General features: G+C 39.4%; 1 protein-coding gene across 14 annotated transcripts in view; it reads right to left on the reverse strand.

The window, feature by feature from the left end:
* Nucleotides 1-20,609, reverse strand: part of LOC117519820 (protocadherin gamma-A11-like) — a 911,360-nt gene that overhangs the window by 644,034 nt on the left and 246,717 nt on the right. Inside the window, exon 1 of one of the 14 annotated variants that reach the window (XR_004563446.1) lies at nt 15,877-18,320. The exons of 12 other annotated variants lie outside the window; for them this stretch is intronic. Coding sequence is in view for 1 of the 2 variants with exons in the window: in XM_034181099.1 (XP_034036990.1) it covers nt 15,877-18,249 (2,373 nt within the window). In the remaining variant the exon portion in view is untranslated. Of the gene's footprint in view, nt 1-15,876; nt 18,323-20,609 lie in introns of those variants that run through there. One more of the 14 variants, XM_034181099.1, reaches the window with a different exon arrangement.

The following is a 20,609-nucleotide window of genomic DNA, read 5'->3' on the forward strand; positions in this document are numbered from 1 at the left end:
TGAACAGGCCTCTTCATCAGATTTGTTCAGCCTCATTGTGCAGAAAACACAAGGTGGTGTGGCCTTTGACTGTCTGAGATCAAGTTGAATGACTTCTTCAAAAATGGCTTCACTGCATTTTTTAAATGATGTTAATATCAAAATAATTTTTTTATTATTTAATAACATTGTGGCAGGATATTTATACTGGCAGCTGTTTATAGAAATGTGATGACTCTTTATTGAGAGATTTTGTATTCTTTTGAATGTATTACTGGATTATTCTTAATTTGTACGATCACAAGTCAATCATGCTGTTTCCCTTTTTGGATGTCATTGTAAGAAAGGTTTATCCTACCTTGTCTTTGCTGGGTAAAGTCTGAGTCCTGGTAAACGTGTCACTTCCATTTATACTAATCAGTTCTGCATCTACAGGTGGAAACGGTGTGGGGAAAACCACAACATCGCTCTTCAGTGTGTCTGAGCTGAAACACACATCATACTGCTGAGTAGATTTCGAGTAAGACCAGCTCCCATCAGGGTGGGTGGTGATCATTGGGGCGCTGTACCTGCTGAAACTGCAATCTGTCCTGTGGCATTTGACAGCTATTAAACTGATGAGACTCAGCAGAAAGATCACTGACACTGACACAATGGCGATCAGCAGATAGAGGTTCAAAACAGAGAAGTCGTCCTCCTTTATTGGCACATGTCTCAACTGAGTCTGGATGGCTGCTGTCCTTTCAACCACCACTACATCAATAGACACAGTAGCTGACAGAGAGGGTTCTCCATGATCACAAACCAGCACCACCAACGGGTGACTTTTCAGGTCATTGTCACTCATTCTCCTCTTAGTCCTGATTTCTCCATTGCTGGTTCCAATCCGGAACAAGTTATTTCCTTTTGGCTCAGAGAGATGATAAGAAAGCAGTGCGTTGTATCCAGAATCTGCATCTACAGCCCTGATCTTTGCCACAAAGTATCCTACTTCTGCAGAATAGGGAACGTTCTCACTGTTCACAGAGCCGTGCTCGGAATAGGGAGCAAGAATGGAGGGATTATTATCGTTCTCATCCAGGATGAAAACGTTCACAGTCACGTTGTTGCTGAGTGGAGGAACACCAGAGTCTGTGGCCTGAACTTTAAACTGGAACGTTTTTAACTCCTCAAAGTTAAAAGACTGCAAAGTGATTAATTCTCCAGTCTCTGAGTTGATATTTACTGCAGATGCAACTGGAAAATTTCTGGGAAAATGATCCAATATCATATAAGACAATTTTGCATTCCCATCTGAATCTGGATCAAACGCATTTATTGTGTAAATAACTGAGCCTGTTTGACTGTTTTCTTTTACATAAACATTAATTACAGGATCCATAAAACGAGGTGCGTTATCATTGACATCAGAAATATTAACTGTAATAATTCTGGCCCTGGACAGACGCGGTTTTCCTTCATCTGTCGCTGAAATGGTGACATTGTAAGAAGATACTGTTTCTCTGTCCAGTGGTCCGTCAACTACCAATGAATATTCATTTTTGAAGTTAGATTTAAGTTTAAATGGAACAGAACCTAGAACCTTACAGTTTGTCATGCCGTTATTTCCTCCATCTTCGTCTTTCACTGTGATTAAAGCAACAATTGAACCCAGTTCTGCGTCTTCTTTCACAGGGGTCATAAGTGACGTCACAACTATTTCAGGGGCGTTGTCATTTTCATCAATTATCTCGATCAAAACTTTCGCGTGACCACTGCGGGGAGGATGTCCTTGATCTGTTGCTTTAACGCGAATTTCATAAGCAGGTGTCTCCTCATAATCTAATGTTTCCTGTAAAGAAATTTCTCCTGTTTGACTGTTTATATTGAATTTACGTGAAAGGCCACCAGGTTGACTAAGAGAATATGATATTTTACTGTTTATTCCTTCGTCTAAATCCGTAGCGTTTAATTTCATTACCAGTGTTCCAGGAGATGCGTTTTCTTTGATGCGCACTTTATAAAGAGATTTATTAAAGGTGGGCGTATTGTCATTTGTATCCATGACATTAATAATTATTTGTAATGATCCTGATCGCGGAGGTTTTCCTCCATCCACAGCTGTTAGCAGGAGTGGAACTACGCCCTCTTTCTCTCTGTCTAAAGCTTTCTGCAGCACTAACTCAGCAGACACACCGTGTCCTCCGCTGGTTTGCACATCGAGTGAAAAATATTCATTTTGACTGAGTTTGTAGCTCCGCACCACGTTGCTGCCTGTATCTGCGTCCACGGCCACTGGAAGCGGATATCTTTCACCCACTGATGATGATTCAGAAATATTAAGAGAAAGCTTGTCCTCAGGAAATGCAGGTGAATTATCATTTACATCCACCACGTTCACTTCGATGCGGTGCACATTCGTTGGATTGTTTAAAACAGCCTGGATTCTCACGGAGCATTTGGCCGCGTTCGGACAAAGCTCCTCTCTGTCTATTCTCTCAGAAACAAAAATATCCCCCGTCTGCAAGTTCACATCAAAATATTTCTTACTGTCACTGGAAACAAGACGTAGATTCCTGGTCTCCAGCTCGTGTACATTGAGGTTTAAATCCTTGGCGATATTTCCGATCACGGTGCCTTTGTTCATCTCTTCATTAACGGAGTAAGAGATCTGCGACGCCGAACAGCCACAAAGACAGAACACCGCAACAAAGGAAATCCACACATATTCCTTTTCTTGTCGAATATACATCTTTGATGCAGAAAAAGTACTGAATCCAGTCGATCATTTGTCCACTGAAAGGATATTTCCGTCCATAAGAACAAGACAAAGCGCAGTCTTTCTCTTCACAGCACCGTCTGCGTAAAAATATTGACCAATGACGTGTGACTTCATCATCGTGAAGGGAGAGGATTCAGAAATGAACACAATTTCCTATCCACGGTCTCCAACGACATCATGTGGTGAAACCTATGAAATAAGTAAATAACTTGAAATATTGTGCATCTCAAATGTACACTTGAAAATCCAGTTCCTTCACTCTTTCCATTCTACTCAAAAGTTTATAACCAATACATCCAATTTTTTTTTCTTTTAATATATGCTGAGTCCACTTCAATGTCACACCAGTGCAGGTGCCTGATGATTAAACAAAGAAAACGAACTATTACAAATGCCAAATAATCCATGAAGATCAAAAAAATTCAATATTTTGATTTAACTACTGTTTAAATCAGTTACTGAAAAAATAATAAAGAAAAATCTATTTTGGAATCTACCGTATGTCCAGAAAGTATTCACAGCACTTCACTTTTTTCCACCTTTGTTATGTTACAGTCTTATTCCAAAACGGATGAAATTCTTTTTTTTTCTCAAAATTCTACACATAATACCCCATAATTACAATGTGAAGAACGTTTTGTCTCAGTTTTTTGCAAATTTATTAAAAATAAAATAACTAAGAAATCACATGTACATAGGTATCCTGTGTCCTGTTTCCAGTGATCATCCTTGATGTTTCAACAGCTTAATTGGTGTCCAGCTGGGGTAAATTCAGTTGATTGGACATGATTTGGAAAGGCAGACACCTGTCTGCACATAATGTCCTTCAGTTGAAAGTGCATGTCAGAGCATAACCAAGCATGAAATCAAAGGAACTGTCTGTTGACCTCCGAGACAGGATTCTCTCAAGCCACAAATCTGGCGAACAGCACAGAAAAATTCCTGGGGCTTTGGAGGTCCCACTGAGCACAGTGGCCTCAATCATTCATAAATGGAAGAAGTTTGATCTACCAGGACTCTTTCTAGAGCTGGCTTTCTATCTAAACTGAGTGATTAGTGGAGAAGGGCCTTAATCAGCGAGGTGACCAAGAACCTGATGGTCACAGAGCTCCAGTATTCCTCTGTGTAGAGAGGAGAACCTTCCAGAAGGACAACCATCTCTGCAGCAATGCACCAATCAGGCCTGTAAGGTCGAGTGGCCAGATGGAAGCCACTTCTTAGCAAAGGGGACATGGCAGCTGCCTGGAGTTTGCCAAAAGGCACCTGAAGGACTCTCAGACCATGAGAAGGAAAATTCTGTGGTATGATGAGACAAAGACTGAACTCTTTGCGTGAATGCCATGGATCATGTTTGGAGGAAACCAGACACAATCCCTACAGTGAAGCATGGTGGTGGCAGCATGATGCTGTGGGTTTTTTTTGTTTGTTTTTTTTTTCAGCAGCAGCAACTAGGAGACTAGCCAAGATTGAGGGAGAGATGAATGCAGCAATGTACAGAAACATCATGGATGAAAACCTGATCCAGAGCACTTGTGACCTCAGACAGGTGCGACAGTCCATATTTCAGCAGGACAGTGACCCAAAGCACACAGCCAAGATATCAATGGAGTGGCTTCAGGACAACTCTGTAAATGTCCTTGAGTGGCCTAGCCAGAGCTTAGACCTGAATCCAATTGCATGTCTCTGGAGAGATCTGAAAATGGCTGTACACACTGACACTCCCCATCCAATGTGATGGAACTTGAGAGATGCTACAAAGAGGAATGAAAAAACTGCCCAAAGATAGGTGTTCCAAGCTTGTGGCATCATATTCAAGAACACATGAGGCTGTTATTGCTGCCACAGGTGCAACAACAAAGTATTGAGCAAAGTGTGAATACTTATGTGATTTCTTACTTTTTTTTTCATTTTTAATGAATTTGCAATTTAAAAAAAACTTTTTTCATTTTGTCATTATGGGGTGTTGTGAGTATAATTTTAAGGGAAAAATAATTTACTCCATTTTGGAACAAAGCTGTGACATAAAATGTGGAAAAACTGAAGTGCTGCGAATACTTTCTGGATGCACTGTAACTTCACTTGTTTAGTCTTAAAGCCACACCTTATATGAAATAATTTAAATGCTATGAATAAATTCTGGATTAATTAAGGGGTCATTCTAGCCACCTTTTTGTGATGTGTTTTTTTTTATGTAACATAAAACTTGCATTACAGCCAAATATTTTCAATATACACTAATGAAATGTACCCTGAATAATAATAATAATAACAAAACATATCTGGACTTTTAAAACCCTTAGTGTGTGTGCTTTTCAGTGGAAATGAGCACTGACTTCTCACAACAACACTTCCCCTGGAAAAGGACTTTTTGCTATACCTCTGCCTTTGACCAGGTTTTTTTTTTTTCTTGTGCAGAGATGGATCACTGGGTGTGCTACTCAGTCTCACAGAGTATGCAGGACTTAAATATGGATTTTGATCTGTGTGTAACAGAAACTAAAATGAGCTGTTTCAGTGTTTTTAACCAGCCTTCAATTTATGCATGTGCCTGCAAAAAGAAAAAAAAAAAGACTGTTGGACTTTGAAGAAATTTACCCAGACTTTGAGAATTTTTAACAAGAATATCCCCACCACATTTATTTGAATAGAGGAAATTGCAACTGATTTTGTGAAATATGACTCCTTCACTCCTTTTGGGAGACAGGAGAATGGCTGGGGTCAGCACAATCGAGAGTGCTACTGCAATTATGTCAAATATCTAGTTATTCTATGTTAAATATCAACCCTGTCAAATAATTGTTTAAATGTCTAAAGGTAATGGGGTTTTGAAGAATAACAACACAAATTCTGGATCATACATCTGATACAGAGCCATGTAAATGGACAATACATTGGATCGATGATTGGTGTTGAATCAGGGGTGGGAGAATGCAACGTTTTGTTCTGACACAGAATCTACCAGCAGGCACTTAACTGAGGCAGTCAACACATTTAATAAAACTGGAGTTAATCAGTGAAATCATTTAATGTAGTCTGTGGTTGCAATGAAAACCTGCACCAGTGTTGGTCAATCTAAAAAAATATTGGAGACCACTGGGATAAAAAAAATCGTCATTTGGAAACAGACTGATGAACAGGCCTTTTCATCAGTTTTTGAATTTGGACTTAATAGTGCTAACAAACAAAGAGAAAAGGTCTGTGACTATAAGATCTTGTTAAATGACTTCTTCAATAATTGCTTCACTGTGTGCTTCAAATGATGTCCATATCAAAAGAAATTAAAATTATTGAAGTACTTTATATTGTCAGCTATTTCTACATATGCAATGATGCCTTATTTCAAGATTTTGTCTTCCTTTGAATATATGATAATATATTGAAATATTTTTAATTCATAGCATCACGAGTCAGTGGATCTGTTTCATTGGTAGGATGTCATTGTAAGAAAGGTTTATCCTACCTTCTCTTTGCTGGGTAAAGTCTGAGTCCCGGTAAAAGTGTCACTTCCATTTATACTGATCAGTTCTGCATCTACGGGTGGAAACGGTGTGGGGAAAACCACAACATCGCTCTTCAGTGTGTCTGAGCTGAAACACACGTCATACTGCTGAGTAGATTTAGAGTAAGACCAGCTCCCATCAGGGTGGGTGGTGATCATTGGGGTGCTGTACCTGCTGAAACTGCCATCTGTCCTGTGGCATTTGACAGCTATTAAACTGATGAGGCTCAGCAGAAAGATCACTGACAAGGACACAATGGCGATCAGCAGATAGAGGTTTAAAACAGAGAAGCTGTCCTCCTTTATTGGCACATGTCTGAACTGAGTCTGGATGTCTGCTGTCCTTTCAACCACCACTACATCAATAGACACAGTAGCTGACAGAGAGGGTTCTCCATGATCACAAACCAGCACCACCAGAGGATGACTTTTCAGGTCATTGTCACTCATTCTCCTTTTTGTCCTGATTTCACCGTTGCTGGTTCCGATCCGGAACAGGTTGTTTCCTTTGGGCTCAGAGAGATGATAAGAAAGCAATGCGTTGTATCCAGAATCTGCATCTACAGCCCTGATCTTTGCCACAAAGTATCCAGCTTCAGCAGAATATGGAATGTTCTCACTGTTCACGGAGCCGTGCTCGGAATAGGGAGCCAGAATGGAGGGATTATTATCATTCTCATCCAGAATAAAAACGTTCACAGTCACGTTGCTGCTGAGTGGAGGAACACCAGAGTCTGTGGCCTGAACTTTGAACTGGAACATTTTTACCTCCTCATAGTTAAACAACTGCAAAGTGATTATATCTCCAGTATCTGAGTTGATGTTTACTGCAGATGCAACTGGAAATTTTCTGGGAAAACTATCCAACAGTCTGAAAGATAATTTTGCATTTCCATTTGAATCTGGATCAAAAGCATGTATTGTATAAATAACTGAGCCTGTTTGACTGTTTTCTTTCACATAAACATTAATTACAGGCTCCATAAAACGAGGTGTGTTATCATTGACATCAGAAATATTAACTGTAATAACTTTGACACTGGACAGAGGCGGGTTTCCTCCATCTGTCGCTGAAATGTAAACATTGTAAGAAGATATTGTTTCTCTGTCCAGTGGTCCGTCAACTACTAAAGAATAATCATTTTTGTAGTTTGACTTAAGTTCAAAAGGAAGAGAACCTAGAACCTTACAGTTCGTCATGCCGTTATTTCCTCCATCTTTGTCTTTCACTGTGATTAAAGCAACAATTGAACCCAGTTCTGTGTCTTCTTTCACAGGGGTCATAAGTGACGTCACAAGTATTTCAGGGGCGTTGTCATTTTCATCAGTTATCTCGATCAAAACTTTCGCTTGACCTCTGCGAGGAGGATTTCCTTGATCTGTTGCTTGAACCCGAAGTTCATAAGCAGGTGTCTCCTCATAATCTAAATTACCCTTTAAAGTAATTTTGCCAGATTCACTATTTATACTGAATAGATGTGACGGCTCCATATTGCCATGTTTGATAAGTGAATATGATAATTTGCTGTTTATTCCGTCGTCTAAATCCGTTGCGTTTAACTTTATTACCAGCGCACCAGGAGATGCGTTTTCTTTGACGCGCACTTTATGAAGAGATTTATTAAAGGTGGGCGTATTATCATTGGCATCCATGACATTAATAATTATTTGTAATGATCCTGATCGCGGAGGTTTTCCTCCATCCACAGCTGTTAGCAGGAGTGGAACTACGCCCTCTTTCTCTCTGTCTAAAGCTTTCTGCAGCACTAACTCAGCAGACACACCGTGTCCTCCGCTGGTTTGCACATCGAGTGAAAAATATTCATTTTGGCTCAGTTTGTAGCTCCGCACCACGTTGCTGCCTGTATCTGCGTCCACGGCCACTGGAAGGAGATATCTCTCATCCACTGATGATGATTCAGAAATATTCAAGTAAAACTTGTCCTCGGGAAATGCAGGTGAATTATCATTTATGTCCACCACGTGCACTTCGACGCGGTGCACATTAGTTGGATTGTTTAAAACAGCCTGGATTCTCACGGAGCATTTGGCCGCGTTCGGACAAAGCTCCTCTCTGTCTATTCTCTCAGAAACAAAAATATTCCCGGTCTGCAAGTTCACATCAAAATATTTCTTACTGTCACTGGAAACAAGACGTAGATTCCTTGTCTCCAGCTCGTGTACATTGATGTTTAAATCCTTGGCGATATTTCCGATCACGGTGCCTTTGTTCATCTCTTCATTAACGGAGTAAGAGATCTGCGACGCCGAACAGCCACAAAGACAAAACACCGCAACAAAGGAAATCCACACATATTCCCTTTCTTGTGGAATATACATCTTTGATGCAGGAAAAGTACTGAATCCAGTCGATCATTTGTCCACAGAGAAGATAATTCCGTCCTTAAGAACAAGACAAAGCGCAGCCTTTCTCTTCACAGCACCGTCTGCGTAAAAATATTGACCAATGACGTGTGACTTCATCATCGTGAAGGGAGGGGATTCAGAAATGAACACAATTTCCTATCCACGGTCTCCAACGACATCATGTGGTAAAAAAGTATGGACTCAGTTTTAAAAAATGCAAAATCGTGGGGAAAAATAGTTTTGAGCTGCAATTGAAAATGTTTCAGGCACCTAAAATGTATTTTTGACTGGAAAGTACATTTTTCATATTATGGGTGATAACAAAGTAGTATTTAAGAATTTTTAAATGTTATAATTAGTGACTATAACAAACACATAAAAAGAATCTGGTGTCCAAAAAAATAACTTCTGGAAATCCCAAATTATTTCCTAAAGGAAGAAAAAATGGGCGCTTTATTTTTACACATTTAATTGCCACTCTAATGAAAGCTGGGTTTTGTTACTTATTAAATTTTGAAAATAATGTACGTGTTTTTACTGCAGGGAGCCGCAAAAGCCATATATGACATCACACATCGAAAGACTATATGTTGTGGACATATTAAAGAGGATATTTTATCCACTTCATTCTTCGGTCGGGGTTGGGGGGTGTGATAAATAGAGTACCTTCTTCTGTTATTTTTAATGGAAAGTAGCTGTGGATTGCAGTACAATCAGTGTCTCCAAGCACACTCCAACTTTCTGTGTCAGCCGGACAGAAGGTGTCATCATCACACTGTATTCTGGATCAGCATGAGTCAGATATTGACATCTGGGATGTATGAAACAAAAGTATACACTTTACTCTTCCTAAACATGTTTTTATTCAGGACTGGAGTATTGCAAAGCCTTTTCATGAGAATCCTCTGTCATATTTACATGTTAAAGTTAGCATTCCAAGTGATTTTGTGCAGTATGACTGCTTCAAACACACCGTTTACCAGGAAAATGAAGCAGATAAAAACACACCATTCGCTCAAGGTTCAGCACCATGGAGAGAGAAAATTCCAATACATTTCAACACCAAGTCAGCCAAAGTTAATTATTGAATTGATTTAACTGTCGAAAAGACACAAGGATTTGAAGAAGAAGAACACAACGGGTTCAGAATTACAGAAAGGGTTATGTCAACACATGCCGACTGACTTCCTGTGAATGAATGACTGCCTAAACACCAGAGGTAGGATGGAGTCACTGTTGAGTCATTCTCAAGTCATCAATCTCCAAGTCCTAAGTCAAGTCTCAAGTCAGCTTGCAAACAACTGGTGGTCATTATGACTTGAGACTTGAATTGGGACTTGCTGATTCATGACTTGAGAGTGACTTGTTGGTGACTTCGTCCCACCTCTGCTAAACACTGATGAACACTCAAAATTTGAAATATTGCCCTTAGATAATGATGTTATATTTTTTGGATGACATTGTAGAAAAGGTATATTTTGCCATTTCTTTGTTGGGTAAAGTCTGAGTCTGTGTAAACATGTCACTTCTGGTTATTATTCCTCACCTGAGTCTGGCATACATGAGAAAGTCTTTGGAGCAGAACACATGGATCCTCCAAAAAGACAGTTACAAAGATATCCAAACTTTGCCTTCGATCACTGGGTAGTGTCCAAGTCTCACAACCTTAGAGTAACACAGGAAGCACCAGAACCAAGAAGACTGGGAGAAGAGGTTTCCTCCAAAGATATCAGCATCACCAAACACCTCTGCATAAAGACCTGATTAGTCTATCAGCTCTTCCAAGGCATCTGCTGATCGCAGAGACCAAAGACCCAGAGACAAGAATGTGACAACAGAAGGAAGTGAGGAAGTGAATGTATGTCATGTTGTGTGTCATGTCAATGTCATGTGTTTAACAATTGCCGCATGTAGATACACTTCTGATGACTGAGTCCAGGAATTAAATGAAAGCCTGAGCCTTCATCTTAATAAAAGACAAATGCAAAGGCACACAATCTGCTTCTTTGCTGAGCTTCTTAACGCGGTTATCCATTGATTCTGCCAAGGTTATAGCATCATCTTTGAAGGCAAAGTTGGTAAAACTTTATTCACTGACAAATGCCCTTAAGCCAGTGGTTTCTGCAACCCTACCGAACAACCAGTCCATGCAAAAAACTGAACAGTGTACAAACCACACAAAATAGATGGAACACACATTCAAAAGAAAGTATATTGCAATAAAGAGAAACGGACATATTTAAATGATGAATATAGAAGTCAGGTCAAGCAACAATCACACAGCATCCAAAAATCAACTGCCTGAAAGAAATAATTAACTAAAACTTAAAATAAATGTTAGATTTTTGGTGAAAAATACTTACATGAAAGGAAAAAAAAAATCATACATTCATGGAGTGTTTTCCTCATGAAAGATGAAAAAGAACTGTGTCCTTTGGATCTTACCTTCTCAATACTGGGTAGAGTCTGAGTTCTAGTAAATGTGTCACTTCCATTTATACTGATCAGTTCTGCATCTACAGTTGAAAATGGTGTGGGGAAAACCACAACATCGCTCTTCAGTGTGTCTGAGCTGAAACACACGTCATACTGCTGAGTAGATTTAGAGTAAGACCAGCTACCATCAGGGTGGGTGGTGATCATTGGGGCGCTGTACCTGCTGAAACTGCCATCTGTCCTGTGGCATTTGACAGCTATTAAACTGATGAGGCTCAGCAGAAAGATCACTGACACCGACACAATGGCGATCAGCAGATAGAGGTTTAAAACAGAGAGGTTGTCCTCCTTTATCGGCACATGTCTGAACTGAGTCTGGATGTCTGCTATCCTTTCAACCACCACTACATCAATAGACACAGTAGCTGACAGAGAGGGTTCTCCATGATCACAAACCAGCACCACCAGCGGGTGACTTTTCAGGTCATTGTCACTCATTTTCCTCTTTGTCCTGATTTCTCCACTGCTGGTTCCAATCCGGAACAAGTTGTTTCCTTTGGGCTCAGACAGGTGATAAGAAAGCAGTGCATTGTATCCAGAATCTGCATCTACAGCCCTGATCTTTGCCACAAAGTATCCTACTTCTGCAGAATAGGGAACGTTCTCACTGTTCACAGAGCCGTGCTCGGAATAGGGAGCAAGAATGGAGGGATTATTATCGTTCTCATCCAGGATAAAAACGTTCACAGTCACATTGCTGCTGAGTGGAGGAACACCAGAGTCTGTGGCCTGAACTTTAAACTGGAATGTTTTTAACTCCTCATAGTTAAACGACTGTAAAGTGATTATTTCTCCAGTCTCTGAGTTGATATTTACTGCAGACGAAACTGGAAATTTTCTGGGAAAATTATCTAATATTGTGTAAGTTAGTTTTGCATTTACATCTGAGTCTGGATCGAAAGCATTTACTGTATGAACAATTGAGCCTGTTTGACTGTTTTCTTTCACATAAACATTAATTACAGGCTCCATAAAACGAGGTGCGTTATCATTGACATCAGAAATATTAAGGGTAATGACCAAGACACTGGACAGAGGCGGGTTTCCTTCATCTGTGGTCGAAATGGTGATACTGTAAGAAGATACAGTTTCTCTGTCCAGTGGTCCGTCAACTACTAAAGAATAATCATTTTTGTAGTTTGTCTTAAGTTTAAATGGAACAGATCCTAGAACCTTACAGTTGGTCAGGCCATTATTTCCTTCATCTTTGTCACTTACTGTAACTAAAGCAACTAGTGCACCAATTTCAGAGTCTTCTTTGACAGGGGTCACCAATGACGTCACAACGATTTCAGGGGCGTTGTCATTTACATCCAATATCTCGATCAAAACTTTAGCGTGGCTACTGCGAGGAAAGAGACCCTGATCTGTCGCTTGAACTCGAATTTCATAAGCAGGTGTCTCCTCATAATCTAAAGTGCCCTTTAAAATAATCTCTCCGGTTTCACCGTTTATATTGAATATACTTGACGGGTCATTATTGCCATGTTTGATAAATGAATATAATACTTTACTGTTTATTCCGTCGTCTAAATCCGTTGCATTTAACTTTATGACCAGTGTTCCAGGAGATGCGTTTTCTTTGACGCGCACTTTATAAAGAGATTTACTAAACGTTGGTATATTATCATTGGCATCAATTACATTTACGCTGATTTGTAATGATCCTGATCGCGGAGGTTTTGCTCCATCCACAGCTGTTAGCAGGAGTGGAACAACGCCCTTTTTCTCTCTGTCTAAAGCTTTCTGCAGCACTAACTCAGCAGACACACCGTGTCCTCCGCTGGTTTGAACATCGAGTGAAAAATATTCATTTTGGCTCAGCTTGTAGCTCCGCACCACGTTGCTGCCTGTATCTGCGTCCACGGCCACTGGAAGGAGATATCTCTCACCCACTGACGACGATTCAGAAATATTCAAGTAAAACTTGTCCTCAGGAAATGCAGGTGAATTATCATTTATGTCCACCACGTTCACTTCGACGCGGTGCGCATTCATGGGATTGTCTATAACAGCCTGGATTCTCACGGAGCATTTGGCCGCGTTCGGACAAAGCTCCTCTCTGTCTATTCTCTCACTAACAAAAATATTCCCCGTCTGCAAGTTCACATCAAAATATTTCTTACTGTCAGTGGAAACAAGACGTAGATTCCTGGTCTCCAGTTCGTGTACATTGAGGTTTAAATCCTTGGCGATATTTCCGATCACGGTGCCTTTGTTCACCTCTTCATTAACGGAGTAAGAGATCTGCGACGCCGAACAGCCACAAAGACAAAACACCGCAACAAAGGAAATCCACACATATTCCTTTTCTTGTCGAAGATACATCTTTGATGCAGGAAAAGTACTGAATCCAGTCGATCATTTGTCCACAGAAAAGATAATTCCGTCCATAAGAACAAGACAAAGCGCAGCCTTTCTCTTCACAGCACCGCCTGCGTAAAAATATTGACCAATAACGAGTCACTTCCACACAGACGGGAGGGGAGTCACAATTTCCTATCCACTGTCTCCAACGACATCATGTGGTAAAATGTGTGATATGGTTTTTTTTTATTTTTTATAAAGATCTCTGATAACTTTTCTGTGGAGCTGCAAATAAAATATTTTATCAAGAAATGTTCTGAATGGAAAGTAAAATTTTAAGAATAACGCCATGCAGGGAGTGATATATGTACAGCTTGGTTAATGTACTTTTCGTTCTCGAGTCCCACGACCTGCCTTGAGACTGGGTTGTATATGAAATATTCGATAAGAAATGTTGGATTCAACAATTTTCAAGCATAATAATCTTTCATCAGAAGAAAAAGCTTTTAGACATCCAAAAATATTCAATAAATAGAGACAAATAAATGATGTAAAACATGTCTGCTTCATGTTTCCAACAGTAATTGGCATGCTTGTGAATACACACACACACACACACACACATATATATATATATATATATATATATATATATATATATATATATATATATATATATATACACATATATATATACGTATATATATATATATATATATATACACATATATATATACATATATATACATATATATACATATATATATATATATATATATATATATATATATATATATATATATATATATATATATATATATATATATATATATATATCAATCAACTCAATCAACTTTTTTTTATATAGCGCCAAATCACAACAAACAGTTGCCCCAAGGCGCTTTATATTGTAAGGCAAGGCCATACAATAATTATGAAAAACCCCAACGGTCAAAACGACCCCCTGTGAGCAAGCACTTGGCAACAGTGGGAAGGAAAAACTCCCTCTTAACAGGAAGAAACCTCCAGCAGAACCAGGCTCAGGGAGGGGCAGTCTTCTGCTGAGACTGGTTGGGGCTGAGGGAAAGAACCAGGAAAAAGACATGCTGTGGAGGGGGGCAGAGATCGATCACTAATGATTAAATGCGGAGTGATGCATACAGAGCAAAAAGAGAAAGAAACAGTGCATCATGGGAACCCCCCCACAGTCTACGTCTAAAGCAGCATAACCAAGGGATAGTCCAGGGTCACCCGATCCAGCCCTAACTATAAGCCTTAGCGAAAAGGAAAGTTTTAAGCCTAATCTTAAAAGTAGAGAGGGTGTCTGTCTCCCTGATCTGAATTGGGAGCTGGTTCCACAGGAGAGGAGCCTGAAAGCTGAAGGCTCTGCCTCCCATTCTACTCTTACAAACCCTAGGAACTACAAGTAAGCCTGCAGTCTGAGAGCGAAGCGCTCTATTAGGGTGATATGGTACTACGAGGTCCCTAAGATAAGATGGGACCTGATTATTCAAAACCTTATAAGTAAGAAGAAGAATTTTAAATTCTATTCTAGAATTAACAGGAAGCCAATGAAGAGAGGCCAACACGGGTGAGATATGCTCTCTCTCTCTCTCTCTCTCTCTCTCTCTCTCTCTCTCTCTCTCTCTCTCTCTCTCTCTATATATATATATATATATATATTCACAAGGGTGCCAATATTACAAAAATAAAATAAAGATATCGGATAACCTGTTTTTTCCGCAAGATTCTATAAAAGCCAGACATTACAATCTAATAATATGTAAACACCATGTGTTCTGAATTTGTTAAACTTATAAACAGACTAGTTGTTTCTATGACTGCTATATTTAAAGGAAAGTAACTTTGGGCGAAGAACAGCAAGTCATGTCCAAGAAACGCCATGTTTCTGTGTCTCCTCACAGAATAAGTGGTCATCTTATTCAGAGTGTATACTGGATAATTGGTGTGTCTCAGAGAGTAAGCACGAGTCAGATATGGACGTCTAATAAGCATGTAACAAAAGTCTACACTTAGTGGATTTATATTTTGCTTCAGGATATATTTACATGCGTAAACAACTGCTGGACTTTCAAGACTTTTAACAAGAATATTCTATAATTTTTTGTCTTATTTTTTTTCTTTCTTTTTTTTGGTAAATGGTGCAGTTCAAATGATTTTCACACTATGACTTCTTTAAACTTCTTGGTTGCCTGGAAAATACAGCAGACAAAAACACACCAAGCTCAAGCTTCAGCACCATGGAGAGAGCTAATTCAAAAGGTCATGGGGTTCGAGGCAGAACGATATAAAAGGAGAATTCTGCATCACAGACAGAGCTATGTAAAGTCCCACAATTTGCTGACTTCCTGTGAATGAATGACAATATATTGATATACACTTAAGATCACTTGTCTTTGATGGCGTTACATTTGTCAGGGTGACAGTGTGAAAAAAGTTACCCTACCTTGTCCTTGCTGGGTAAAGTCTGAGTCCTGGTAAAAGTGTCACTTCCGTTTATACTGATCAGTTCTGCATCTACAGGTGGAAACGGTGTGGGGAAAACCACGACATCGCTCTTCAGTGTGTCTGAGCTGAAACACACGTCATACTGCTGAGTAGATTTCGAGTAAGACCAGCTCCCATCAGGGTGGGTGGTGATCATTGGGGCGCTGTACCTGCTGAAACTGCCATCTGTCCTGTGGCATTTGACAGCTATTAAACTGATGAGGCTCAGCAGAAAGATCACTGACACCGACACAATGGCGATCAGCAGATAGAGGTTTAAAACAGAGAAGCTGTCCTCCCTTAAAGGCACATGTCTGAACTGAGTCTGGATGTCTGCTGTCTTTTCAACCACCACTGCATCAATAGACACAGTAGCTGACAGAGAGGGTTCTCCATGATCACAAACCAGCACCACCAACGGGTGACTTTTCAGGTCATTGTCACTCATTCTCCTCTTAGTCCTGATTTCTCCACTGCTGGTTCCGATCCGGAACAGGTTGTTTCCTTTGGGCTCAGAGAGGTGATAAGAAAGCAACGCATTGTATCCAGAATCTGCATCTACAGCCCTGATCTTTGCCACAAAGTATCCTGCTTCAGCAGAATATGGAATGTTCTCACTGTTCACAGAGCCGTGCTCAGAATAGGGAGCAAGAATGGAGGGATTATTATCGTTCTCATCCAGGATAAAAACGTTCACAGTCACGTTGCTGCTGAGTGGAGGAACACCAGAGTCTGTGGCCTGAACTTTAAACTGGAACGTTTTTAACTCCTCATAGTTAAAAGATTGCAAACTGGTTATTTCTCCAGTTTCAGAGTTGATATTTACTGATGACATGTGGGCTCCTTTCCTGCCACTTTCCAACAATGCATAAGTTAGTCTGGCATTCCCAAGTGTGTCTTCATCCTCTGCAGTAACTCTTTTGATGATATCCCCCACAGGACTATTCTCTTTCACGTAAATATTTATGGAATCTTCTGTGAAATGAGGTACGTTGTCATTAATATCTGAAATCTGTACAGTAATAAAAGCGGTGCCAGACAGAGGAGGACTGCCTTCATCAACAGCTTTGACTGTTACGTTGTATTCTGATTCGCTCTCTCTGTCGAGGAGTTTGGCTACTGTTAAAGAATAATAGTTTTTATAATTTGACTTCAAGTCAAAAGGGACTGAATTCGTGATTGTGCAAGTGGTGCGGCCGTTTTCACCTCCATCTTTATCACTCACCGCGAACAATGCAACCACCGTTCCAATTTTAGAATTTTCCTTTATTGGACTCATTAATGATGATATGGAGATTTCCGGAGCATTGTCGTTGATGTCGAGGACTTCGATTAACACTTTGGAATAACCACTACGTGGAGATGCGCCTTTGTCTGTCGCCCTGACGCGTAATTCGTACGCACTGTTTTCCTCGTAATCCAAATGAGCCTTCACAATGATTTCTCCAGTTTCTGGAACAATAATGAATTTGTCAGGAGAGTTCACGCTCCCTCCTTTCATTAAAGAATATTTAATCTCTGAATTTAAACCCTCGTCTAAATCGGTCGCATTGAGTTTCAGTATTGTTTTGCCTGTGGGCACATTTTCGCTGACGCTGATTTTATAAAGCGGTTTGCTGAAGGACGGCGTGTTGTCATTAACATCTATCACATTAATGAGAATGATCAAAGTGCCAGATCGAGGAGGTTTTCCTCCATCCACCGCGGTTAGTGTCAGCTTAATAACGGACTGTTTTTCTCGGTCTAAAGCTTTCTGCAGCACTAACTCAGCAGACGCGCTCTCATCTCCGTTACTGACATCGATTGAGAAATGATAATTTGGACTTAATTTATAGGTTTTCACTGAATTACTGCCAGTGTCAGCATCATGAGCAGCCGGGAGCGGATACCTCTCTCCCGTTGAAGAAGACTCGGAGATATTAAATACGTGGATCTGCTCGAGAAATAACGGCGGATTATCGTTTATGTCAAAAATGCTGATTTCAATTCGATAGATATTCATAGGATTTTCCAACAACACTTCGATATTTAAGGCACACTTCGGTAAATTAGGACAAAGCACCTCGCGGTCTATTCTGTCGTTTGCAAATAACACTCCCGTTCTTAAATTTGCCTCAAAATATTTCTTACTGTATCCTGATACAATCCGTAATCCTCGTTCTTCCATTTGCTGTGCGGGAATATTTAAATCCTTTGCGAGATTCCCAATCACGGTCCCTTTGTCCACCTCTTCAGAAACGGAGTAGGAGATCTGAGCTGCGGACCAGCCGGATAAACAAAAGAGAATGGCGCACAGCATCCAGGCACCATGTCCGTACTGTCGGCGATCCATTCTTCTGTTTCAATAAACATTCGTCCAGTCAAAACAGCATTCATCTGCGCAGGAAGGAATCATTTCCAAACCGAAGCTTTTCGGTTTCGAAATGGCCAAATAATCCACCCGTACGACATGAAAAGACTGGTTCAGTGACAGCGGAGGAGGGGTTTTTGATCATGACTGAATATGTAATATGCGCAGATGCGCGGTCTCGAGCGACATCTTGCGTTCAATTTATAGATGACAAGAGAGAAAGAGGAATAAAAAAAATGCACTGCTTGTGGCAATGAAAGAGAAAAGACGATGAAAGACACAAAACTGACTGTTACAAACTAGGAATTGCAATAATATAGGTATAACTGTAAAATAAAGAAGCTCAACAGCAATAATTATATGACATTTCACTTAATGGTGTGAAGATAAATTGATGCCAAAAGAAAAACTTTGATCACCACAATTTTGAAAAACGCATCTCTTAAAACACACACAGACTAACCATCATGTGTTTACTATCAGTTCGTTATAAATTATTGTTGTGGATATCTATTGTGAGAGATTTGTGAGAGAGATTTGTACTAGAGACTATTTTTATTATTATTGTCGTTGATGTTGTTGGTTCATCTTAAGCAGAGGAATATTGAGGCGACTTGCACACACTCTAAGAAATAAAATATTGAATTTAATTGATAAAGTTAAGGTAACTTTTTCCACATAACTTTGTCAAGTAAATGCAACACAATATTGGGATTTAAGTAATAATGTTTCATTTGATTTAATCAATGTCAATGACAATGTTGTTTTGCACTTAATAATGTTATGTGGAAAAAGTTACCTTAACTTTATCAATTAAATTCAACAATTTATGCTTAAGAGTGTATGTTTCAAGAGTGCATATCGCGGGGGGGAGGGGGGGTGTCAGATCCTCCCACACCATCAGTATCTTAGGCCACCACCACACACACACCTATTGAACGCCGCTCTTCCTGTGAACTCCCTTTCAACTTAAGAGCACAGGCCAACACCCAATTGATCTTATGCTTATGCCCCCCCCCCCCAAAAAAAAAAAAATCCAACTGTCTCTGTCTTTAATTTACTAACAGATCTTGTGAAAACATCTGCAACCATGTTTTCTGTCGGACAATACCCAATACATATTTTCCGATTCCTGTCTGTCTGCTCCACATAATGATCTGCTGGATTTTTTTGTAAAAATCTTATTCCAGCAGCTTAGCTAAAATTTCCTTTACAAATTGTGCATTTTGTGATAAAAGCATGGAATTTGGCACACATATTCTAAATTAACTAATGTTTATTTTCAGATATGGAGGCATCCTGGAGCTGACCTCTAATGAGCTACAGGGGTCAATAAAGATTTACACAAGGGTCAAAATTTAAAATAGCTCCAATCATGTTGAAAACTATACCACATTATTTGTCTGATCATAAAAATTCCTAAAAGGCATAGTTTGGACTATCTATGACTGAACGTTCTGGAGTTATGGGGTAAAAACAGCAAAAATGGTGACAAAGATCAGTTTCATTTTGTACAGGGGTTAAAAGTTAAAGTTGCTCCAATTGTGGTAAAAAGTGATGCAAATTATTGGTTGAAATAAATGGAATAGTTTTGACTGTATTGAATGTCTCCAAAGTACTTATGACATATGTTACCTCGTAACATGATAACTAAAAATGGCAGATGGTGTAAACTATTCCTTTTTAAAATGCTATTAACTCAACCAATAACTTACATTATTTTATTTTTATTTGATTTGATTCATTTATTTATTTATTTATTTATTATTATTATTATTTTATTATTATTATTATTTTTACCAAAATTGGAGCAACTTTAACTTTTGACTCCTGTACAGACTGAAACTGACCTTTGTCACCATTTTTGCTATTTTTACCCCATGACATGATCAGACACATTTTGTGGTATAGTTTTCAACATGACTGGAGCATTTTTAATTTTTGACCCCTGTGTAATTCTTTAATGACCCCTGTAGCTCATTAGAGGTCAGCTCCAGGATGCCTCCATATCGGAAAATAAACATTAGTTAATTTATAATATGTGTGCCAAATTCCATGCTTTTATCACAAAATGCACAATTTTTAATGGATATTTTAGCTAAGCTGCACCACTAATATGAAATGGTACTTAATTTCATGTTTACATCTCTTAAAGGTGTCTTGGGTTTTCAGACAAAGCAATTGCACCTGGGTTTTGGCCAAAATTGTAACAGGTGAATATTGAAGTTCACTGTCTTTTCCATTCAGTAGTTGTGTGAGATATAAACTCTCCTGTGGTCCTTGCTATCCACACGTCGACAAAGCTGCTGTTGCCTGCTTTCAAGTCTTCCAACAAATACCAG

The sequence above is a fragment of the Thalassophryne amazonica genome, chromosome 11, assembly GCF_902500255.1.
Source record: "Thalassophryne amazonica chromosome 11, fThaAma1.1, whole genome shotgun sequence".
Taxonomy (NCBI): domain Eukaryota; kingdom Metazoa; phylum Chordata; class Actinopteri; order Batrachoidiformes; family Batrachoididae; genus Thalassophryne; species Thalassophryne amazonica.